This window comes from Strix aluco, chromosome 9, assembly GCF_031877795.1.
Source record: "Strix aluco isolate bStrAlu1 chromosome 9, bStrAlu1.hap1, whole genome shotgun sequence".
Classification (NCBI taxonomy): Eukaryota; Metazoa; Chordata; class Aves; order Strigiformes; family Strigidae; genus Strix; species Strix aluco.
In genome coordinates, this window is record NC_133939.1 from 8,186,434 (window position 1) to 8,213,153 (window position 26,720).

Below are 26,720 nucleotides of genomic sequence, written 5' to 3' on the forward strand. Positions count from 1 at the left end.
TATAAAGGCTCAAACAGATGTAGACTCTAGCAGGGGGCTATAAAAAAGACCAAATATTTTTGCCTGCAAGGGAAGTATGTTCCTGGCAGGAAACCAGATTTTTTAGTAATTTTGCTGAACAAAACCATCTGAAGAATCTGCATCAAAGACTCCTGAATGTTTTGGTGGTTGTTTTTTTAAATGTAATTTTTTAAATGTTTTTTAAATGTCTTGACATTTGCCACCCTGCATAACTTGGGGTGTTACCTGTGAAAAACAGAGGCAGACAGCTTCAAAGGCACAGACACCATAGGATTTCCTAAGAAAAGAGATATCTATTGCACATTCTCATCTCCTGAAATTTAGAGAGAAGGGAAGGGCCAAAAATTATCGAAGATTCACTTCCATTAATCTTATCAGGTCCTGTCTCTAGATGTGACACAGGATACTGCATCTCCTCTCTTTGACCCCTGGTCATGCAAATAACGAATAGGATCAGCAAATAATGCTACAAATAGGCAAGAGTCTACCAACAATTAAAAATGATTACATCTCTAATACAGCACTTTGTCTTAATTCCTTAAAAATATTTTTGCAAGCCAAAGTTTATCATGATTTTAAATTATTTCACATTTCACAAAGGGAGAAAGCTGAACCCATCTAAGGCAATAAAGAACAGATACACATTCACAAGAAACTCATCCTCTTCAGTAACACAGTAAAGAACACATGTTTTTCTTCAAAATTTTATTTCAATTTAAATTATGGGGCCAGCCAGATTTTTTCGATAAGAAACGCATTTTCCTCAGGAGAAATGAAATGCTACCACGGAAGTAGAATTACAATTGTATACACCTCTTATTTAAAAAAAAAAAAAAAAAGCGAAACCAAAAACTGCTCACATTTAAATAAAACTTTTAGTAATACCCTTAAGCCTTCAAGCAGATAAGAAACCACTTCCAGAACAATAGGTTTTTTTAATACGAAGAGCACGTCAAATGAGCTTTAATTTAAATACAACTTCTTTTCCAAAGCCAACATTCAAATGTTTCCACATATTAAAAAAAGTCACCATAGCCATTGTTTCCAAGGCCTAATATAGAGTAACCTCTATCCCAGTCCAAATGGTTTCACTTCTTTACATATATAAATCTTTAGCACGTCTACATTTTTCTAAAGAGGAAGCCTTATATGTTATGGTGAGTAACTTGGCAAATAATGTTTTCGTCCACTCAGCTATGATAAACCAAAATACAACAGACTGTTAGTACTGAACTGTAATACCATCTCATGGCCAATTCTGCCTGCCTGTGATCTTCAGTAAGAATAAGCTACTTTCCTTCCTGTAAGCAAAATGATTCAGTTTGCAAAGGACATGTTAAGAACCTTTAAAAGACCAATTATCATGTTAAAAGCAATTTTAAACAACTGAGTGAAACCACTCAGTTTTCTGGAGCTGACTTCCCTTGTGAAGGCTTTTCAAATTAGCTTAAACATCACTTAGGAGTTTCATCTTGCCGATTGCAAAATATTTTAATTAGGAAGAGGACAGGAAGCAACAAACATTTTCTATAGCATTTGCAATCAGATTCAGCCATGCAGAATTTGAACTTTCAGACTCCAATCTGTAAGTTTGCTTGGTTGTGATCTTAGCATTACTATATGATGGATAGATACAATTTTAATAACATCATTTAGCTATATTTAGTAGATTCCTTTTGTATGGTCACAGTAACAAAAAACATGGTGCAAAATTGGTTGGGTTTTTTGTTTTTATAAATACTGATAGTTTGCAGCATTAAACAACAAAATCAACAAAATTAAATCATTTTGTTAACTAGGACATCTATGAAATTGTTTCTTGAAGTTGGAGGGAATTAAATCATTCACTTACACAACTGCTGTACTGAGTTATTTACTGTAAGAAAGAAATGATGCACTGTAGGCTCCCCAGAAGTAAGAGGAACCAATATTAATTTAGCATAATCTTTGCCATTGGCAGAGCTGGTGAGCATAATGCTAGTTTAATTGAATAAGGCCAATATTATCCAGTAAGAACATAGTATAAAGGGTTCCAGTTCTCATTTCAGCGTACCCTAATTGATGGCACCCCATTAGATAAGTGAATACAAAGAATTTGTTTGGGTTTTTTTTCCTTTTTTCCTTTTAATGCTGCAGTACTTAAGATTGTTAAATCAGCATTTCCATGTGATCTGAAGTATTCAATTACATATGAGCATTCATTTTGCAAAACTCAATATTAGGTAATAGTTACAGACTAATACAATAACATTCCTCTGCTGTACAAATTAAATCATACTTTAAAGAAATGAGCAGCCTAGGAGTTATATACAAAAGAAACCAGCAAGCATTGTTGAAATGAAATGCAAAATGTCACTGCTAGGTCTACTGTCTGAAATACCTTTAAAGTAAAATTAACAAAAACCCTTAGAACATATTTCCAAGTTTACAAGTCAATTCTCAGAAAAATCATGTCAAAAAAAAATTCTATAAAGCAGTGAAAGGCATATATACATTTTCCTTATGAACCTTGAGATTTCACTCTTTTAAAAGTCGCTAAGTTTCAATATCAGTTTATTTGCAAGACAACTGTTTATCCCAATAAGCTCACATCTTAGATACATTTCCCCTTTGATTACAAATAAAGCACTGCACATTTTTTTTTTTTTAAAATCAAGGCATATAATCTTATACTATGGTGCCAGGTATGCACAGGTCACGTTGTGCTCATATCTCAAACAAGGTAAGTGCAAACATACAGATTTATTCAGATTTGCAAGCATGCAACCTGTACTTAACTACATTAATACCTTCTCTCCTAAACCAAACTAGTATCTATATGTTTGCTTTCACGAACCTAGAATCTTTCTTTTCAGGACTCCTAAAACAAGCAGTGTCTTTGAATTCTGAAATGACACAAATATCAAGAAAGTCCACATTGTGCAAGAAAGCAGCAGCTATGTTTTTCAACTTGGACTAAAAAAGAAAAGAGAAAAACAAAAACCGTTCACTGAACAGCAGATTAGCAGTAATGTTCCTCATGAATCGATAAGAGTGCCTGATGCTGAATATCTAACAGCAAATGCTGAATTTGGGTTTAATATTTTAAGGGTTTATTGGAGATTAAGCTTCTTGCTGTGCTGGTCTCTTCAAATCCCTGATCTGTTTAACTAAATAGGTCTTCTCATCATTAAATTGTTCATCCTCGGTCCTGTCATTCTGAAACTTGCTGAGGAACTCAATAAGTTTGGTCTGGTTCTTTAGAAGGATGTCTAATATAGGCTGTGTCTTGTTAGGGTTGGCTACAAACACCTGCAAGAAAATTAAAAGGCATTTAGCATAATAGCAGGAAACAGAAGGCTAAATTAAAAAACAAACCTAGCCAACAAAACAGTGATGACAGTAACTTAAAATTATGTTTTAATTATTCTGTATCCCAGTATCGCTACAGAAAAAATAACGGAGTAAATGCAAGCTTTAAAATAAAATTACTCCTTTTTTTTATTAGGAGCTGAACACCAGTACCAAAATAAATTAAATTTGTGGGAGGTGACTAGCCACAATACCCTCTGCAGAAACCACTGAAGACACCTCATAGCTGAATTCTGTAGCAAATACACGGTTTCACGTTATATACAGCATCAGATGGGTATCTTAAAGTTCACTGGAAACTTTTATACCTCGAGTTGTATCTCCAAGCTCTTAGCTATTTGCTTGTCTGCTGCAAAGTCAGAAGGTATCTGTTATAACGTGTAAACTACAGTTTAGGCTTTGAAATTTTAGGTGACTTGACTAAAATACCACTACCCTTCATACCCATGCAACACGTATAGATCAAGCACCAGGATGCTTCATGACTTCATATGAAATCATGCATTCCTCCTTATCTTACTGCACTTCGTCTTTCTTAATTAAAAAATTTTCTAAGAAAAATTACACTGACAATCACATGAAAGTCCCTAAGTGGTTTCTAAACAGCTTTCAAAAGATGCAAAGAAAGCTATTTGTAAAGATGGATCATAATAAAGACAAACATTGGCTCTCTCTTTATTTAACCTTTAAGTAGACATTAAGGTAAGCTCCATTTAGGCGCAGCTAACTGGTTTACTCAACTAAACAACTTCTGGTGGGGTTCTTTTGTTGTTTCTTTTATTGTGGGATTTTTTAAACATACCTTAAACACGTGAAAGGCCTCAAACTGAATGTTACGACTCTTGTCTCGTAGAAGGTTCATCATTAGTTTGAGATTTTCAGGTTTGCTGATGTACTTCGTCATAATTGTGAAGTTGTGTCTATCCAATAACAATTCACCAAGAAGCTAAAGTGGAAAACAAGCACAAATGGAAAAAATGACTGACAATGGATGTAAGAAACAACTTTTTTCCTAAGTGCTTTCAAACACGCTGAGTAGTTGACACCGGTCTGTAATATAGTAAAAATGGAACTCAAATGTCCCGGATTTCTAAGTGCAGGGTGCATTTTCCTCTTATTTCAATGATGGAGTTCCTCCTTTTTCTCAACAAGTGAAAAATCACCTTTTGATCCTCCCTTGTTATGAACTGGAACTTAAACGAGAAGTCTTTCATTCTTATTTCCCCATTATTTCTTTTTTTTTTTTTTTTCATTTATACAGAAGCTATACATCACTAATAAGAATCTGTTGGGGTTTTTTTTTAAAAAAAAAAAAAGTTAGCACTTCAAATGAGAAATATTTAGACTTCTTTTGCTACCTTCTTTGTCCAGAAGGGAGTAGAAGAATACCCCCCACAAGTACCACCCTTGCTACAAGTTACATATTATATTTATGTTCACTATTTCTCACCTACTTGAACGTAAAATTAGTACTGCTCTAGTCACATCATGTGAACCTTTATTAAATTACTTAAATGTGTCCAGATTTGTTGAAGGAAAAAAAAAAAAAATCAACGAAAATGAACATACTTGCATATAGCCATTTCTACATACAGAAATGACTTGGTGTGTGCTGGATACTAAATAATGGAAGACCTGGACTAAAGAGAAGTAGCTGATCCTAAGAATTAAAACATATGAAAAATGAAAATAAACACTATCCAAGGCAGTTACTGAAGCCATTTCAATTCCAGTCAACCCACCCTGAAACTAAAGGAATTCTCTAACTTTGCATTTAAGAAAATAAAATTGCCTTACCTTAAGTGACTGCCTCTTTGTCACATAATTTTCTGAATGAAGTAACTTCTCATATTCACTGAAGAACTAAGCACAGAATAAAAGAAGGGTTAGGACCTTTCCAAGCGTCACACACAACTCTTCCAAATTATTGTAACAAACTGGAGGAGATGCAAATCCACAATAAAAAAAGTAAACAAAATCTGAAATCTCAGTAGGTTTCTGTAAGTCACTACTGTTTAAACATTTGTATGCTTTAAAAAAAAAAAAAAAGTACTTAAAAATGTACTTACTCTTTTAGGAGCCTTTAATGTTTAGATTACAGTGTGGTAGAAGTAGTTATCTCATTATTTCTTAAGCTATAATAGTTCCTGGCAGTGAACACTGTTCATTAATTTCAGGAGTCCCCAGTGGGTGCAGGAGGGCTATCTCGAATTCTTTGGTTGTTACGGGTTAATACAGACAAAAGAAAAAGACGAGGAAAGGGTTCCCTCTAGTGGAAAAACCAGATCTAGTTTTCACAGAACTAGATTTCTGCCACCTCTTGTTTTCACACTTTTCTACAAACAACAATAAGGTCTTGATCTTAATTTCACTGCTTGGCAGAAATTACTCTAAGTTCAGTTGGTTTAATATTGTGTGCAAAGTTCCAAAAGCAAATCTAAACAAGGAACGAAAATACTGATTTCTTCAAATAAGATACACAGAACTAGAAAATTCAGAATATTTAGCTCACCCTATCATAATGTTGCTCCAAAAATTCTGCACTTAGCAACTTGTGTCTTGTAAGCAAATCCTGTAAAAAAAAAAAAAGCACAAAACCAATATTTCCACTAAAATATTTAAATAGTACATTTTTATTTGAACAGTGAGTACACATAAGACACCCAACAGAAAATTTTGCTATTTCATTAAACGAAGAAATTTAGGACATGAATGCAGTTACCTGGACATTGCTAAGGATCTTGGCATCACTTAGGAAAGGTCTGCAATGTGTTATGTTAATTCACACAGGTAAATACCCTGTGGAATTACCACTGAAGAATGCCATTTATGGATCAAGGCTATGCTCTGCACAGAACTATACACAGCCAAGGTTAAGACCCACTGTTTAATACTGATCAATATTATGCTTACAGTCCCATAACTGGTTGTTTCAGGACAACAAAAAATTTCCCCAGACAAAGCATCAGCATCAAATATCTCAGGTTCATAACAGAAGGAGAAGGAGTTTGCTCACTTGAGAAGTTGAGACACACAAATTTAAAAGCCCCTGACATGGAAGTGTACATGTATTCAGCTAACGTGTGACAGTTTAGATCTTGCTTTCTAGAATAAAAGTTATCAGGAACACAGTAAATATATATTTAAAGGTATGTCTTACATTCTGAGAAATAAGGAAGAACAGTGTCCAGCTTACCCATTTGCACCACACCTCCTTTTTTCCCCCCTCTCTAGGTTTGTTTTGCCCAAGACTGTTACACACATCATCTGGGTTCACACAGCAGAGAGCTATAGAAATAGTAATTCCAATGTTGTATGTAAATTACCTTGAAAGTGGCAAATGCATCTGAAGCAATGTCAAATGTGGACATTTCCACGTATCTGAAGAAATCATAGAATTGTTCTGACCACAAGATTATTTTAGCAAGTGGTTCATGCCTGATGCATTCTCTAAGCATTATTCCACAATTTAGGGCAATTTCTGGAGATTCGTACCTATTTAAAAAAAAATAACAAAGATTCTTTATACATACCTTCACAAGTTAGCACTGTACCACACTGCTAATTACAGTTTTCAATGCTATCAAGCAAACAAAAATTCAAAGTTATTTCTGCATTAAACTCCACTTTTAAACATTTCTATGAAATATTACTGAAGTCATTACCAGTTAAATGTCAAATTATAGCAAATACAAATGACTTTCACAAACTGAGAAAAAAGACAGTATTTTCTTCATACTCAAAATCAGTTTTCTTTTTTTTTTTCATATTGGTGGGATCACAGACATCTGCAAAAGCCGTAAGCGATTTCTGTCTTGAAAGCTGGCTGCTTCAACATGACAGCAATTTACATAAAGCTATCCATGATATGAGCATGAAGGATTAATAATACCGGACATAAATTCATGTCTCCTCTTTCATTAAACCATTTTTCAGCAGCACCAGCTACTCTACACATCACAGGCTTCAAGCCTGAAATGCTTGGCAACAGTGTCCTCTAATTCTAAGGACAATACTGAACACCTCCTCTGCGCCTGAGTCTTCATCGCCTCTAGCAAAGTATTTGCGCCTTCTGAGAAGAGACCTCTGGAACATGTCCATCACTGATTTGATGGAAGTGATGAAGCCGTCCCTGATGGCTTCATTTAGAAATTGTTGCTACACTTCCTTGGCAGGCTTTCTTGCTCAAATATTACAGGGTTCTCTCAGCTGATTTTAGCATACACCAACAGCAGCTGTCAAAACCTCACAACAGTGTGTTTAAGACACATTTGATAGAAATACACCTTTGTACTTGCTACTATCTCCTCATTTTCCCAAGCAAGCTAGTAGTAGGACCCTGGCTGAAAATGGAACTGTCTTTGCAAGCCAGCATGTTGCAATACAAACTATCCCAGTCTACAGAAAATTTATGTCTGTTGTTACCTACCTGGTTCTGGAGCAGTCAAAGCCTCTTATATACCTTCCTGCCTCCCACCTAAAGAATCCTTTGTCCTATACCATCGGAAGCTAATTTAAATGCACCAGAATAATTCAGGAGCAAAGTATCATTGTGCATATTAAGCACTAACTATATTACCATAAAAAAAAATTTCCTTCTGAATTAATTTTCATGTTAAATCCTGCAATTCTTCCCCATTTAGCCTGTCATCTACTGAACTTTTTGCAACTCATCCCATAGTTTAAATTTACATAAATTTGACTCAGTGGGATACAAGATATAACATTTGAGTCACTAAATGCCCATTTCAAACATCCTGACTTATGAATATGTGTTTCAACAATCCCTGTCAGAATAATGCTCTCTGAAGAGTGACAACACAAACTAAGAATTAGGACAAATGTGTTACATCCCTCATTCAGTCACATATCAATGAGAGCATGCTGAGAAAGTAGTTTCATCTCTCTGCACCTCAGATGTCTTTGCTTTCTCTTGTAAATTATTTTGAAGTAGTGCTGAATCAATATTTTCTTCCGTGTTATGCCACAATTAGTAATCCTTTTGTTCCTTCAACATTTAAATCTCACTTCCCCCCCCCAGAATCAGGGCTGTGATGCAGGGGGAAAAAAAAGCACTTCTGGCAGACACTTGTATGAGTTGAAGCAAATATTCCATACTGCTTCTGGTGCTAAACCTTTGGAGTCAGCATGAAACTAAAAGATGTAGAACTCCTGCTTTGTCCACAGAGAAAGTTTCTTGTATGATCTGTTTTCCAGTGGCTTACACAAATGACAAAGATGAGGTAAATGTAGAGATGTTACAATAAAATAGCCTAATATGCCACGTATGTGGCAGGTTAGTCAGCAGCTCTAATGACGACTATGAACTACGAAAAAGGGAAAACAAAATAAAGCTTCCTGTTTTAATGTTTAAAATATACTTGATTATCCTCACATCTCAATGCTACCAACATAACACAGGCAAGTATCTCACTGAGAAGCACGGCCTTTTCATACATCCTCTAGCTATCCCCGTAGGTGAAGTAAGTACTCATCAAGTGCAGTAAGCTTACCCAGCAGCTTTAACACAAACTACAAAACTAGTACTTGAAATAGCTACATTTTTTAAATGGTTTATTAATGTTTGATGAACTTTTCGGTCCTAAAATAACACACTGGAATTGCAATTTTCAGAACTTTCTTAATTAACGTTATTAGAAATGTGAGCAATTCTTTTTAAATATAGACATCACATTCTCAATTTGTTAAAATCTTATTTTAACATGAAAATGTTAAACACACTTTTCTGCTTCCATATTTGAGTTCCACAGCTTTACATGTGCAACCACATATTCAGTATGGCATGATTCTCCAATATCCAGCACACCAGATAATACAAGAATAGAGGAAGAAACAGCCATCTGCATGCACCATATGCCCCAAATCATTCTTTTCTTTGGTCAAGTTTGAATTGGTGCATTTGTCACTACAGGAATATAAATCGCTATGAATAAAAAGTCTAAGACCAAACTAAGACCAAGGGATAGGAGAGCAAAATGGGTATGACAGCAGTTAAAGGAAAGAAACAGCCTTCAACTCTTGATTAGTGAGTAAGTTCACAAGGAAATAGTTTAAATAGGATCAAATAGTATACTGAAGGTAAATGTTTGTCCTACCCCAGTAAGAATATTCTAGGTTACTAACTGTTCTCAATTTTTAGTAATATTTCATGAAAAATTGTATTTTTTTGTGTTTTATTACCCAAATTTTCCTTTACTTAGAGGAATTGTGGGCCCCCAAACAAACAAAAAATAAAAAATCCAAACAAATCAAGTGTACTGTAAAGGAAGAAAAAACATTTCAGAACCCACAGCTTCTCCATGAATTTAAAAACTTCTTCATGTAAAAGCATATTTATGCTATACAGTCTACATACCCTTTTAATAGCATGAACAATATATTCTGTTGAGTGCAGATGTATTCAACTGTGGGAGTTCTTGTACCAATTTGCCTTCTGAGGATGTTGTTGAAAATTTGCGCAACATCTTTTTTGCCCTGTCAAAAACATTAGCAGTTAAACACATAATATTCAAGTCCACTAGGCAAGTTAACAATTAAACATTAGCATCATCTCATGCATTCACACCATGTGAGTTCTGCAGTTCAGTCAGCCTCTGTACTCTGATCTTAAACAGATCAAATATGCTGTTTCTTTATCCCCATTTCAAATATGCCAAAGCACTCAAAACATTACATCAAGTTGCAGCCAGATCACAGGTAAATTACATTAAGAACTAAAGCCAGTTGATGTTTCATCAGATAATTCTATGTAGGATCAATCTCCTGGGCTTGTTTGATACTTCTTTTTGCTAATAACATACCAGTTTTTAACTGTGCTCTTGCCTGAAATTGTGTTTCTTCAATATTCCATTATCAGAGCTCTCCTCTTGTCTAAGAACACATAATGCCACCGTTAAGAGTGTGCAGAGCATTTCTGACTGCAGTGTTAACATCCGACATAAAACCATAACTTATAGAAGCTAAATAAATAAATAAAAACTACAAAGAGAAATCATCCTTTGACCTAAAATGCAAGTCTCACATTTTTCAATGCACAAAAGAAGTACAAATAAGACCAGCATGCTGGAAGTCAGCACAGGTTATACATAAAAAAATGCACAAGGATAGCAGCAGACTGTATAAAAGGAGCTGGGAATGTTCTCTGTGGAATATATATGCATCTCCTATTTATTTCTTCTGTCAGACCATAGCTAAAGATGACGAATTGGTAGGGACATCTAACAAAAAGCTGATTATAAATATAAGCACTTTTCACTGTCATTCAGATGCACCATTTAAAAGCCAGATTTCTCCAATTAACCTTCCATTTTGGACTGCCATAAAGACAACTTCAGGAATATGTGTTATCAGATCTAATCTAGAAAAAGCATTGGCAAACTTATACTAAACCTGGACTTGCAAATAAAGGCCTGTTAAGCAACTTCACCTGAAGGTTCCCTGAATGTTATACACAAAAACCATACGCAGGTGATGTTTCTGGAGAATCTCTAGCTGTATTATAAATGCCCTGAGTAACATCATCAAGATTTTGAGTAAAATGCAAGGCATATTTAATTAACAAGAATTTTAAAGACAACAGCAATTATTCAAAATTATTTCAGTTTTCTAATCAACAACAATAAGACTGCATAAGAAAAAAAAAATCAGATGTTTATAAAAATGCAGGAGGACTGTAGTTTTACAAATGGCATGTTTGTGAATTACCATGGATGGTTTCGTAGACTGTTGTTTACAGGATATAAGAGTTTGTTTGTAAATGCTTGTTTTCTCAATTACAATTCCATTGAAAGCCAGCCCAAAGCAACACCAGAACTCTTTGTTCTGAAATGAGTAGAGCAGTGTTTCCAGAAACCGCTTTACTCAAACTCCACATAATATAGTCATCAACTCTCATTCACTAACATTGCCAATTTTGCACTGGATCTCACAATTTGCTTTGGATTCACCAGCAAGAACAGCATTTCCTTATTATGCACATAATTGAACTGATAGTGGTACACAGTAATACCAAAGCTAGTTATTGTTAGGAGGATGTATTGCTAAGTGATCTCATGGCCTAACAAGAGCAAACAGACACTGAACCCTGTGCCAACAGTCACGACTGCAAGAGGTGAGAGGGAGACTGTGCTAGTATTGTCTTTCGAGCAGAAGGATTCAGGCTACCCTAATGCAAAAGGCATTTTTGGTTTTTTGTTGTTCTTCATTTAAAAAAAAACAAGAACAAAAACAATAGTTCCACAAGGGATACCATCTCTCCTACAGACACAGTACTGCAAATCAGCAGGCAGATAACCAGTAAGTTCATAAGACTGGTAAGTAGATGGTTGTGTTGACTGCTTTACTTGGAAAGAAAGCTTCCAGATAAGGATTCCATTTTAAACAGGCCTTTACACACAGCAAGGTCTGGCCAGTCAGACAGTTTCTTAATTGAAACATTAAAACATTAAATTTGTTACTCTTCTGGTTTTTACACTGTTATTTTTCTGGGTTTTTTTACCATACTATTCAGATTCAAATACATTTGAGACAGAGTGAACAGTCCCTGTCTATTAATTAGCTGTCTATTCCTGTTCTACAAGGAAACCTTCAGGAATAAGAGTGAAGTTCTTGACAAAATAAAAAGACCTTTACTTCATTGTTGAATAACTTCAAGCTGTGATGGGGCACCAGAAGGAATGAATGCTAGACCTCTTCAAGTTTAAGAATCAACAGGAAATCAAATTCTTATCTCCATCAGTAATGAAAACATCATTTCAAATGCAGTAAACCCCCAACTACAGAGATCTGGGATATCAAAGCCAACATCTGATTGACTTTGTAACAGCTGGGAAGGTAGTGCAGGTCTGGAGCACAGGTGTGTTGACATCAATTCTAGGTCACAACAATAGCTGGACAGTCTGCCAGATGCCATCCTTAAAAAGCAGACATGGTCCAGTCTAGAAAGCAGTGTGAATGACTTGTTCTCTCTCTAGGGACAACCGTCATATCCTTGTGTAACAAAGCAGCAGAAAGTCCACAAGCAGGAAACTACCCGCAACCTTTTCGAGTCCCCTTAGAATAAAATGAATAGCCTCCTTAATGACAGCAAGCTTGTACGAATTGTTATCATTCTTCATTACCAGGAGAGAATGAAGGTTTCCTTCACTAATAACCAGGCTGAGTAAACACCAAGCTGATAAGAATCTAGAGGTCAGCAGAATCCAGATGACGTTTCATGATTTCCTTTCTTCAGCAATTAAAGGCCATCACATGTCAGCATTCCCCCTCAGCTTTCCCATGTCTCCTTGCTTATTTAACAATCTGAATGCTTTATGTTTGGTATAAACAGTTGTGTAGGTAGGGAAAAGAATACCACTGTACTACAATTAAACACAAATCAGAGGGAGTTAGGGGTGGGGTGGAGGGGAGAGAAGAAAGAACAAGGAAGAAAGCCATTGTTTTTGTAATGTCGCACTACAATAGGACTTTAAACTGTTGTGTTTGCATTGTGAACAAGTTGTTTATGAACAACCCTATTTTTAAGTAACCTTAGCAGGATGGTCTTTATCGTCAAGACTCTGAGATACATGGGATCTGGCTCCTTTCCTAGACAACCACATGCTTCTTGTGGGACATCAGGGAAAACAGGCAAATCCAATTGTCCTGCAATTTCTTGTAACTAAATAGGGCGATTTTTCACTATTGCATTGGGAAGCTAAATTATTCCATGTGATGTGTGACAAATGTCAGGTGGAGGTTTGTATAAAGATACTTTTGAATATAAATAAGTATTGCTATTTTGAAGTAATCAATAAAAACTTGGGTTTGTTGTTTTTTTAATAAACAAAAAAAATGAGAAAAAAAAGTCTCCATCACTTGCTTCTAAAGAGCGAGAGAAATAGTGGACTGTTAATAAAACTAACTGCTTTAAATATTTAAAATTCTTCATAAGTGTTATGATAATTCTCTTTTCCAAGTAATTTAATTTAACAAGATCAGAGTACACACATGACTGTAGTATAACTTTTGTTCACTATGGTATCACTACTAAGAGATTAACCCTTCTGTGTACACAACAATTAAGAATTATTCCCTAATTTTAACAGAACTGTATCACCAGGATTAGAGGTTTATCTACTTCAATTTTGTGTGGTTTATGTGCCTAAATTCACAGATTTCATATTCTGTATTTGCTTAATTTTCTAGGTAGTTTGGAACAATGAGTTCTCTTTCAAATGGTTTTGTCTCAGCCAGAGAAAAAAAAAAACTGAAGATCAAAAGATGTCTTACCCAATTAAAGTGGCAGGAATTCAGATGTGTTTATTTTAACATATACAATATAAGAAATTCTTACCTCAAAATCAATAAGCTGCAAGTCGGCTACTAGGGTACTAAGAAGACCGCTGTTGTACAGCTCTTGAGCCAGCTGTGCCACAGCTTCTGTCTGTGGCTCTTTTTCATTTGTGCCATACAAGATTTCTTTCATGGCGACGAGGTTTTTTGAGACCTCCTCAGTGGCCTAAAGAAAATGGGAAAAGAATACAGTTAGAGGACAACGTCATTTGCCTTTGTAACTACACATTCTATTATTCTTAACATCTGCAAACTTCCATTAAGGGAAAAAAAAAAAAAACAAACAAAAACAGGACATGACAACCTGCTAAAACACCAATTGATAATCTTCTGCAAATTAGACTGTTATATGTTATTAAAAAAGAGGCAAGACACACGCAATTTATTTGACAAGTTACCAAAAGTAAAAATCTCTTCCTTTTTACTGCCTTTAAACTTCCTGTTCAAAAATCCACTAAAGAGCAATGGGATGAAAAGAACCCAACAAAATTTCCATTCTGTAAAACAGGTACGCAGGATCAGATTGGAAAACACGACATGGAGACACATGCCTGATTCTAGTGAACTGCTCAGAGAGACCAAATGTATCCCTCCTACAGACTTTGCACTCATCAGGTTTTGTCAAATACCAGGCTCCTACTCCATTCAGTGGGGATGAAATTTTTCCTTTCCAACTAACAAAACCTCAGAGAGAACCTCCTTTAATTTTCAGGTCATCTCAGAATTCAAGAACAAAGTAGCAAACAGACCCAGAAAGAGGTGTGCTCAGAAGAACACAGCCATACAGGAGATAATTAAAAGTCTAAGATGCTTCCCATTTGAAGTCCATCTTACAGAAGACAGACAGGTCTGACCTCTCACTTGGGGAGGCCAGCGTAAGGAGTTCCTAAATTGCTGTGATGGGCTGGAGCAGCGTTTGGCAGTGGAAGCAGTCATCTCATGAGTTAAAAAAAATTAAAAAAAAAAAATTGACAAGAACACTTCTGAAAACCCACTTCTAAATACACTTATCTTGGAGAAGAATGAACAATTATTCCTTTCAATATATATGTTTATGTAGCTTGGGGGCAAAACACTTAAAATGATCATCATAAACAGCTGGTTTAATTATATTGTATTAGTTCTTCATGTGCCTAAAAAGTATCAGTGGTTTTCAAGTGCACTAATTTTTAGTAATCTGATGAACCTGCCAACAAGGTACACATACATTTTAATGTAAAGTATTTATGATTGGTAGCACATGGAAAATTAATGAAGTGAAAAAATGATCACTTTCTGGATATTGTCTGTCTTATAAGGGTATATAAAAAGATTTCTCATTTGTGCATTATATCTAGAGGCTTGAGATCAGCATGACCCATGCACTATTCAAGCCAAAGCCATTCCAGCTTTGTTAGGTATGCAAGTAAGCATTCCATGACCTTTAAGGAGGCTCCATATCACTTTTAGCTCCTTCGCAACTTTCCACTCCCTGCTGCCTCCCTCTTCTTCCTAACTTCAGTTCCTAGTCCCAGTTGTCTCCTCCTTAATTGAAATTCCAAAGGATTTTCTGTGCACTGTTAGTAAGACAGCAAGAAGCAGGTGCTCAATAAGACTGCTTAGATTCATGACAGCTCCTGAAGATGTCAAATGAGAAAGGCAGTTCACCATATTGTAGTAGTATTACTTCACACAACTGTTCTATTTCTTTAAAATACAGAAGAAGTATCTCTTTATTAGGAAAAGAACAGGAACATCTGTCAAACATGGGAGATACGAAGAGATGCTTTTGATGCATGGCTACCAAGAAAAGAGGAAGCAGCAATAAAAACTCTATTGCATTTTGTCCCTGCACACTAATTTAAAAAGCAAGATGAAAGAGGAAGAAAGGCAGAGATTCAAGTAGCTACATATTTTAAGTAAGATGGTGGCAATACTGAGGGCATGCCTGCAGTTAAGAACTCCAGTGGAGAACTTTTTCGTACCAAAACCCCAGGAAACAGAACAACCCTCCCCAAACTTTAAAAATCACACTTGAAGGCTGCCCCTCACCACCACCCCAAGAAAGACACTAGTAATGGAAATGCTTACAAACCAGAAAAACACCACAGTGTTTCCAAAGAGTGCTTTTTTTTTTTTTTTAGGAAAAAAAAAGACTTCTGGGCCAAACATGAACATACAACTCAGTAACTTCAAGAAGAGACAGCAGAACTTCAATTTATTTCTCATGCTCTTTGTAACTGTCAAGATCATCTGAATGTGCTTCACTTGAACTTGAAATGACATACAGCTTTAGTGGGAAGTAATGGTGAGAGACAGAGAAATATAGAACAGCTCAGGTTGGAAGGTACCTCAGAAGGTCAACAGGGTCCAAGCACCTGCTCAAGGCAAGGACAACCTCAAAGTCCTATCTGGTTGATCAGGTCCATGGCCAGCCCTGCTCTGAACAGCTCCATAGATGGACACTCCACCACCTCTCTAGGCAACCTGTACCAATGTCTGACCACCTTCATCGTGAAGAGACTTGCTTGTATCACTTCAGCTTAGGCCAAACTACCATTTCTGGAAACATACTACAAATACAGAAATATGAGGTTTTCTGAAAGTATTATATCAATGACCAAGGTCTTTTGAGGCAATACAATGCCATAAAACATGACATTTCTATACTCCCCTCTATTCTAAAAATCAACATCAAAAGGACTAGAAAAGTCTTGAAAAACTTGTTCTAGAATCTCTCCACTCTTCTATATTCCTTGAACTCTCTAACATATTCCAAATACATGATGTGCAGAGCTATTTTTGCCATTTCATATGCAGAATGAAATTTAGATAGCTACATCGAAAAATACAATGCTACATTATATATCAATGTTAAGAGTTAAGTGAAAAACTAGTAAAAAAATTCAAGACAGACAAGAGAAGGCTAGCTAGCATTACTTGCAAGATTTTGTAAGATACCAAGATCTAAATAATTGCCTAATGCACTGTTTTAACAGGAAAAAAAAAATCTCTAGACAAAAAGAGTCAAAATGCACAGTGAAGTTCATCCCAAACCACATGATCAAAAGTGTAATTAATCAGACACTGTGTATTTTTGTATATATATTCTAATACAATATATAGGCAGGGCATATTTTATATATACAGAGAATATATATATTCTACATATTATAGTCTATAAATATATCTGGTTTATGTATTACAATTATATATTGTGTATGTATATATATTAAAAGTTATTTTTATATATATATATATATATTATCAAAACTGAGAAGGAGCAACCATGGAGCAACCAGAGCTTTAGAGAAAAATTCTTTGATAAGTCACATTTGAAATTCAATGGTGCAGATAATCAATACTGTTTGAGGACAAGTCAAACTATAAAAGTAAAATGTAAAGTAAGGAAAATGAAGAAAGTACTTATTTCTCTATTTTTATCGAAGACAGGAAGACTCTATTTAAAAACAAAAACAGACACCATGAAGTCACATGTATGACTGTCACACCAGAATAGCTGCATGTCTTTATAGCTATGAACCATTATGGTTTATTCCTGTCTCTAGGGTATTTCACTGATATTTCCAAAATGTACTGTTTCCTTAAACGCTAGGCAGTGCGAATACCAAATACTTCATTTAGACTTGCACAGCTGGAGTATCTGAGTTTTAGGACGCAACAGTTGCCTTTACTTAGAGAAAAAGATAAAGAACATGGTCAATCCTGAAGTGTTTGAGTACAGCAGGCTCCGTGTCTATGGCTAGGGGTTCTATCCACATCAATAATGCAGTTACATAAATTGCACTATTAATTAAAACATCCATCAAAAAAACCTAACTATAGCTTTGAACCTGGACTTGGTGAATATTTTTACTAGCCTAGAGCAGTATCCATCGTAAGTAACAAACACCATTTTAATAATTCTATTTAAACTGACTGGATTTCAAAACACTTACAAAAACATACAATTCTGTAAACATATTATCTACATCAGTGCCACTAGTTTATTTTAAAGGCCAAAAAGGATTACATTATTTTTCAGCAGACATTTAGCATGATCATCAAAGAGCTAAACTCAATTAGAAGAGAAGCATGTCTTCTCACCCATTACTCCCAGAAGCAGCCCCATCTTTATCCCTTGAGTAACAGCCCCATACCATAGGCAAGGCAGATTATTTAACCTTTAGCCTTCTTTCAACCACAAATTAACTGTATACACATGCATAATACATTTAAAATTTTACTGCTTTGTAAATGACAGTGTTAACTCACTGAAAGAAATCTGATCTATGGCAACATGACTAACATTACATTTGGACAGATGAATCAAAACAGCATATTGCATTGTCCTATACATATAGTACACCCTCCATTTGTATAGAGCTAGTAACTTAAGAGAGACCGACCATGTCTGGCAAGTCAACCCACACGGGTTAACAACATGTCTGAAACAATTATCCAAAAGCCAAAACTGGAGCTGTTATGAGCATGTTAACCCAAGGTCAGAGGGTAGGGAAGAACAAGTTTATTACATGAGTAAATATTTACCTTCGCAACAGTAAATGTGTGCCACGAACCAAGTGAACTGGTAGTATAAAAATAAATGCTGATGTCAGCCAAAGAGAAGGCAGAGATGTCAATAAAAGACTAATGGGATAGATCAAGGGTAAGACCCATTCATATGGAAGTTTTCCTTCCCCTTCCCTTTAGCCCCCCTTTCTGAAAAAACACAAGTAATGAAAAACTAACAGCATATGTGATGAACGTAGTTTCTGTTATAAAGCACTTGACATTTCAAGTTTCCCTTTCAAAATACTAACAGACAGCAAGTTATTGCCACTATCCTAAGTACAAGACTGCAGCCAACAAGTGCCCAGAGCCGTGGTACACGAGTCAGACTGTCAGCACCAAGACACAGTCCAGTTTTTACAGCCACTTCAGATCTCAGTTCCTAAGCAGGTACCACAAACTTAAAGAACATTTCAAACCTACCTGGAGAATTACCTGGTTAATTTTTCTCCAGTATTCACAGGGCTCACAAAATTAATATGCATTAATATGCAACTAGAATTCACTTTTTTCAGATTTCTGTTTATAAAACAAATATTCCAGTATTATAGGACAGAATGTTTCATAATTGAACAAGATGCATCATGGCCACTACTGTTGTTTTACATCTTTTGCTTTGAAGAATCTCTTCCATTTTGATTACAAAGAATGTGGAGGAACACACACTGTCCAGGCTTTAAAAATCTTTCTTACCTCCTTCGCTTTTTCTTCCTCTCAGAAAACATTAACATTTTTAAGTTTCATCCTAAGCAATGAAAAAAATCTGAGGTATTCTGTTCAAATATAATTAATTACACTTTTAAATTCTAGGGAAAATGATTTGTCTAATTTTCTAACAAATCTGTATTTCCAAGTGTGCCAGGAAACCGTCAAAGAACATCCTTCTACATAGTAGCAAACTCGGTATTTTTGTAACAACATTGTGCTGCTACTGCATGGTGGGAACTACAGTGAACTACATATTAAAACCAAACCCACTGTGGTACTGCAGTAGAAAAGTACTAGTTTACCTTTGGAACCTCAGCCAGACATAAGGTACAAAGCAAAAGGACATTTAGAATTAATTTCATTTTCTGGAAGAAATATTTAAAACAATTAAATTTTGAAACTATCAGTTCACTTCAACATGCTGAATTTTTTTTAGTCTAATCTACATATACATTCCAAATTCCATATGTTCAGAAGAAAATATGCAACTGTGTACATAATTTTAAGAAACAAAGTTGTGCAGGAAAAATATTTCCTGCACCCAAAAGAATGTCTTTACCACAAACAGTAATCAACACCAAATATGTACCATACTGCTTAGCCTTGAAAGTTCATTGTTGTTGTTTGACAGGCTACAAAAACACACCTCTGTGTGAAACAGCATCAATGAAGCAGAAATTATGGGGCGGGGGGAGGGGGAAGAGAGACTGTATTTTATACCAGTCTAATCACTAATAACATGGAGTTACAAAAAAAGAAAAACTCTGGCATTCTTCTCCCCTCTTCCTAAAAGGATAATAATGTTTGTGCTTTATGTGCAGTGTTTTTCTATTTCTGTTCCACTACTAGCCACAGAACTCACCCTTTCATCAGCACAGAATTCTTCTCCAAAGGAGGCTGGAAAGTTAAATTGCAGAAAGGAACATAATAAAAGGGGCAGTGAAAGATAAAAAGATGCCTAAATACTGAGATACAGGCATGCAGAAATTTTTCTTCTTTTTTAATAATAGTGCTCAGACCCTTGCTGTCTTTTAACTCCAAAATTACTCCAGTCATTTCTATAGACTGGATAGGAAGAGGGCACAAATTCAGGGTGTTTAATCAGAGCTGTACCCTCAAAGATGTGATGACTGGTCCGCAAGGTATTGAAGAACTCTATCAGACCAGCAAACAACTTGAGAATCCAAGAAACTGCCACAACCAGTCACCTTCATGGAAGTCTTGGCTTGCCAATGAAGCTACTTCCTGAAGAATCTCTGTATGGAGATGTGGACACAGGTGTTGTGAATGTTCAGATTCATTAACAGGTCTCCTTTGTGAATAATGAGGATGACAGAGGCCAGCACTACCATACCCAGCTCAGTCTTCTGAATGTCAGTATTTAACTCTCCTCACATTTAACCTAGTGAACATGGGTTGCCTCCTTTTCTCCAACAAGCAGAACATGTTGCTTTATGACACAAGAGAAACAACTCTACAGGTTTAGCATATTATTTCTTATCAAAGGAGCAGCCTCACAGAAATGAGGTCTTTGAAGAAGATGGAGGTAAGGGACTAAAGGCCAGCAAGAAACAAAAGGTACATAATCTTCAGCTACAGTATCAAGAACACAGGCATGTGATACAGTGCACAGCTATGCACAGTGGAATGAAGCTGGCCTGCTCCCCATTAGAGGTCTAAGCAAAAGGAAAAAGATGACACAGAAGAGCACAGATTTTAAGATCAAGCCACATCTCCAGGCATTAGTAATGAGGCTGAGATGAAGGAGGCAGTGCCATGTCTCATCACAAACTCTTCAGAATGCACCTACCTCTGCTCTCCTGACAGATATCTTTATTAGAGAAAGAAGAAAAGCAGCAGCAAATTAAAATCCTCCCAGCCTCCACACAGGCCTGCATAACAGGCCGTAACACTCTTCTCTCCAGCAAGAGAGAAAAAGCATCAGGGAAAAATACTATGGTACACTGCAAGAGACCAGTACCATGTGCTGGCACTGGGGTAGAAGATGCTGATTTTAAAGAATATCAAGATAATGAGTGCAATTCAGTTAAGACCCAGATTCTCCTGCACTTAAAGTAGTAGTGCAAAATCTAGGTGAAACTGGATGTAGAGAAGCCGGCTGTGCACACTCTGCTTAAAAATACTGATGAACATGAAAAAGATTGTTGACTAACTCCTACACGTGGCCCTGTAAAGATGCCAAGAATGGCACAGAACGGTTAAATAATGTTGGGGGAGGATCCAAGGAGGTATCATAGCCTGCTTCAAAAGCTAGTAGATTGGAGAGGGAGATGGGTTTTTTGGTTTGGTTTTGCGGGTTTTTTTGGAAGTATTGAAATCTATGCCCTTGTTCCGAGTTTATCAGGAAAAACTTCATCTAAACAGTAAATACCCCTGCCATACAAGTCACTAGATGGGATGCAGGTGCACACAGGCTGAACTTTTAGTAAAGCTATCAAGACTACCAGCTGAGAAGTAAATTACCATTGACAGGTACAGATCCTGAAGTAGCAAACCATCCTATCTAAAGGAAACTGCACCAGCATAGGAACTTTTCACCACATCTTCCTGCAGGCTGAAGAAAAGGCCAGGGAAGGTAAAAGTATATCCTCTGTTGACATTCAGGGAGACACAAGGTTCCTTGGTTTCAGTAACAGACACTCTGCTCTGAATTTTTGCATGGACAAGCACAGACAGAACTACTGTACAGTAGTAAAGCCACTATGGTAGACACAAGCAGCAGAACACTGTACGGCTGTGAGCTGCTTAAAGAATGCAATGTCCTACAGTTCCAAACGAAATTATTTTAAGTATCATATCAGCTGCCAGTGGCATAAAAGTGCGAAGCTAACCAACATGAAACACATCTGTTCAAAAGTATATAACAACTTACCCTTTATCAGAGTATAAAACCTCAAAATAATTCCTGATTTATTGTTTCAACAGCTGTATATTTCTTTTTTTTCCCCTTTCAATTACTGTTTAGCAATTAGAAAGTCCCAACTGTACCTTTTCTGCCTTTTTGTCAGAGATATCTTGCTTTTCTAGAACTGCCATACTTTCCTTCAGGTTCTTCACTATGTCTGCAGGAGACTTGTGGGACTTGCCAAAAGGGAATGGCATGATTGCGAGCCACAAGGTCTGCCTTCTACAACTCCTGCTTCACCTGGAAAAGAAGAAAAAAAAGCATGTCAAAAATAGAAACATGAAGTCAGTATAACAATACACATGAAGATCAAGAGAGAGTAGCAAAGGTATTCGTATGTGGAATAACCATCCTTGACAGCTGAACTAGAGCTTGCCCTGACAAACTTCAATGCTTGTGTTTCTAATTCTTTTAAAACACAACACACAGAATCTAAGAACTCATATTAAGATCATTATCTTATGCTACGGGAACAAATTAAAGGGTACATTAATTATATCCAAAGCCACATACTGTATAAATGCCACATACAGGCAAGACAAGGATAAATTATTTCAACTGATGCTGTCAAGCAAAACGCCTTCTTATATTAGGTCTTTGACACACAAGTCACTATGTCTCAGTGGCTCTGCAGTGACTGTCCAGGTACATGCTTTTACGCATATTCATTCCATAACAAATGCAAAGCAGACTGCAAAGCCTGCGCCTTAAGTGCAGGAGCTACGAGCATGATGCAGATGAGGCTACAGACAGCAGCTTATTCTTACATCACAACCCTTGGTATGTCCTGGCTTTTTCGTATCAATATTACTGTAACTTCATACTGAAATAGTCTCATCCCACTCATTTTATGGAAAACAAAATTGAACACCAATAATAGGGACATAAATAAGCCACTTGAAAACATTACAACCAAACACCCAATAGGTATCTTTTTCAAAAAGATAAAACTTGTCTTACAGGAGCAATTTTCCTTCCCTAAAAATACCTGGCTCTTGAATCCAAATACATTCATTTCTCTGTATATTCACATATATTTGCTTTTACACACACACACTTCTGTATACCAAATAGAAAAGTATGACTACTATAAATGAGTATACAAAAGCTTTTGTTACTGAACACATACACCCCCATTTAAACAATAATAAAAACTTCTTACAAGTGAATTCCATAAAGCATACTTCTAGAACTCTAATCTAGACAAAAAAGAACAGGAAATCCTGCATCAAAAATGCTGACAGTGCTACTTCTGCTAGACACAAAAGACAGCTGAAGCTGACAGAGCAGAGATTACACTGTCATTACAAAGGAGGGATATTACCCTGGAAGTTAGTAATTTCTATCTCCATACAATGTCTGTGAAGTTAGTAACAAGTCAACTATAACCAGTACCTGTTGAAGTTTCTTATCTAATACCGTGCACTTTGATCCTTGATTAAAAGACCAGCTCATTCACCATGAACTCCAAAGGGTTAATCCTGATCTTATTCAATCATGTTTTGATCAAGGATTAAAAATATCAATTTGATACTATTTTTGAGTTATTTCGATTTTTAACACAAACAAGTTGGCTGGCCCAAGGGCAACAATTTAAAGGTGAAGAACAGAAGCACTTAGATCTTTAGCCAAGAAAATCTCCATAAATAGGTATTTCGGGTAACCAGCTACAGAGATCGTACCTTCACTGTTCCGTGCCTGCAACTGACCTAATGAAGCTCATAAAAAGCATAAGGTAGGTAATTTTTAATCAGACTACTTTCAGATAAAAATATCAGCATGAAGGTTGAAACAAGACCTTCCACAAGCCATTTCCATTCTTTAACAGATCACAAGGACTTTCTGTTGCTTTTATTTTGTAGTATAAGAATTGTCTCATTATAGTAATCTCTCATTCATAGTCTGCACAAAGAAGGGGTTGTAACACTGAAATTACAAATGTGGGACTGGTACCCTAAAAGATTAAAAAACGTGCCCACAGGTAAAAGAATTTTACACCTCAACTTTGTCACATATAGTGGAACAGAAGCCTACCTTCAAGAAAAGCATGACTACTCATTGTTATTTAATGAAAATGTAATGGCATTTAAAACAGTGTTTAATGAAAATGATGGTATTTTCACACCACACAGGAATTTCTTTTCTAGAAAGAGACAGATGTGAAAATAAGTACCATTTCCCCACAACATAGATGACATAACCTCAAGCATCACAGCAACATTTGAAACGTTCCCTTTATCTCTCCCTTTGATTACAACTCCTGACAAATAAACCCTGAAAACAAAGCTGGATTCTTTCATGTTTGCATATCATCACGGGTCATAATAGTATTTAACAACTACTCAGCATATTCATTCTGGAAGATGGTTATGCCCATGTAATAGAGCAGGACTGGCTCAAAAAGTTGCTAGTCTTAATTCCCTGGATTACATGTTAAAACAGAATAAAATCCTGCAGGAATCAAAACAGTTCTTTCAGAGAATAAATATATTATATGGAATTACAGAATCTGGTATTACAGCATTATACAAAGAAAAGAAATCAAACCCAAGAAAATATGTGCACACTGATTTTCTGGATCACAACTGTGTTACTTCTAAACTAAAAGACTACATGGATAACATATATAACACAAAGAAATATGGGATAATGACAAACAACTGTCCTCATGGTGTGCCCAGTGTCTAGTTTTGCAAAACCTGATTTCCCTCCAGATAGTGCTCAATTTCTTCTTTAAATTAAGAATCGTCTACCATTTTGACTTATTGATGAAATTTTCCAGGTTCTGCATAAATCAGATACATCTACACGCATACACAAGTCATACACAGGGTTTATTGTACGTACCAGCATATCTAATAGAAAATAATCAATTAATAACAGTTCACTACCATATATATTTATACTAAACATTTTTTCCCAAATCAGTGAAGTTCCTGTATGAAACTCTCATACGCAATTTACAAAAATCAGGAAAGACTGCCAGCACCAGCAAGAAGGAAATCCACATCCTTGATTACTGAAGGTGACATTTTGCTTCAAGGTATTTCATTTATTATATAAAATTGAATAAATGCATTGTTCCTGCTATTTCAGTTTTATTACTGGAAGGAATGCAGTGGCACTGCCAGGAACATCATCTGGGGCCTCAGGACTGAAGAACCCACCAACCCTGAAGCAAAACTCTATTACTGAAGAACCTGTGTCACATCCTGACAACAAAAAGCAGGAGCAGTCCTTTGTCTCTCAGAGCTGTACTTCAGGCAGTGAGGAGAACATAGACAGGCTGTTCTCTTTTCAACCCAGCAAAACTACCCCAAGCAGCACTCCGTGCACAATAGACAATGACATCTGTGTGAGATCGGAAAGAACTGCAACCACTCACATCTGCAAAACGAGAAAAAAAGGAAACAACATCAAATGACATTTTCTGTAAATAAGAAGAGACTTTACATCATGTCAAATGAGAACTGTTTCACATTACTAGCACCTGGCTGCCTTGCAAATTCATGATAAAATTCTGATTGTGACTTAAGAAAGGGATCGCAGGACTCAAGAGTTGAACTGCAACAAGTACATGGACAGCTCTGTGCTCTGCTGGGCTGCTCTGCTTTATCTTACCTTCCCAGAAACCTCACTGCTTTTGTCCATTTCTTAAAAGAGACCATGAACGATACTATACAAAACTCAGGCTTAGGCATGCATTTTATTTCACCAATACTCAAGCATGTCAAACCTAACAAAATCTAAGGTCCTCAAAGTATTGGTGTCACGGCCACATTTAGAAATCTTAAATGACATTATAAATCCAAATGGACCGTCAAACAACAATACGGCATGTAGCCAAATACCCAGAGATTTAAGCACGACTGACACACAGCGAATGACACACACTCAGGCACACTGGGACATTTGGGCTTTTGTGATAACAAGAGACAGTAGTCCCACTGTTTCAGATAGTATATAATTTCCAGCTCTGTCAATGCAGTATGCATCCGTGCACAGTTTACTTTATGTATAAGGCTTTATATTTTTTTATTCACTACATTGACCACACAATCAATTAATGTCCAATTTAAAACTAATGCCTTCCATATACAAGATTGCTTTTTTAACTAAGCAGGCAACACTTAAAAGTGTTTCTCTGTGAGGACAGCCCTCTTGCAGCAAAAAAATGCTGCAAGAACAAATACAGAAGCACAATTCTCTAAAAAATGGATTCACTAGCCTGGAGTATGCTCTCTTGTAAACTTTTTCTTATTTGAAGGGTAAAATAATGTGCTACCTATGTAACAGTAGAAATGCATGCTACAGTGTAAAACCTGATTACTTAGTAGAAGGATGGTTTTGGTATTGTAGGTGGTGTGGTTCTTTAAATAAAGCATATTGTAAGATGCCTGCATGACTATTTTCAAGGAAAAAACACTGGTACAAGAAATAGTACAATAATGCTTATGACTGCAGTGACACGTGCAAAGAGTTACTCCACATACAAATGAATTACTGGCACTGAAGTCTCAGCGGTGCAAGCTTTCAAAGCTACAATGAAGGTAAAGGAATACTAGCTGTATAAGCAAAGACACAAAAGCAAACTCAGCCTTTCTGCTTATCACATACCATGGATTACCACAACATTAAAAAGTTGTAACTTTTTTTCTCTGCACAGAAGTATAATCCATAAATAAAGCATCACATGAATTCAAGTATTCACACTATTCCAGCTCAGAGGAGCAAATGTCCACCTTTCCCCCATGCAAAATACTAGTTAAACAATGTACAAAAAACCCACACTCCTAATTTTGTGAAACCA

The 26,720-nt window shown here is 36.2% G+C and overlaps 1 protein-coding gene across 3 annotated transcripts in view; it reads right to left on the bottom strand.

Moving 5' to 3' along the window:
• Positions 1 to 709: 709 nt before the first annotated feature.
• The window catches only part of CAB39 (calcium binding protein 39), a 43,159-nt gene continuing 17,148 nt past the window's right edge, over positions 710 to 26,720 (bottom strand). For all 3 annotated transcript variants that reach the window (XM_074833633.1, XM_074833635.1, XM_074833634.1), the window contains exons 2-9: positions 21,994 to 22,150; positions 13,727 to 13,891; positions 9,749 to 9,867; positions 6,699 to 6,867; positions 5,885 to 5,944; positions 5,170 to 5,235; positions 4,175 to 4,318; positions 710 to 3,312 (exon numbers count right to left, since the gene is read on the bottom strand). In XM_074833633.1, coding sequence (XP_074689734.1) covers positions 3,124 to 3,312; positions 4,175 to 4,318; positions 5,170 to 5,235; positions 5,885 to 5,944; positions 6,699 to 6,867; positions 9,749 to 9,867; positions 13,727 to 13,891; positions 21,994 to 22,107 — 1,026 coding nt within the window. In that variant the 5' untranslated portion in view covers positions 22,108 to 22,150 and the 3' untranslated portion in view covers positions 710 to 3,123. The remainder of the gene's footprint in view (positions 3,313 to 4,174; positions 4,319 to 5,169; positions 5,236 to 5,884; positions 5,945 to 6,698; positions 6,868 to 9,748; positions 9,868 to 13,726; positions 13,892 to 21,993; positions 22,151 to 26,720) is intronic.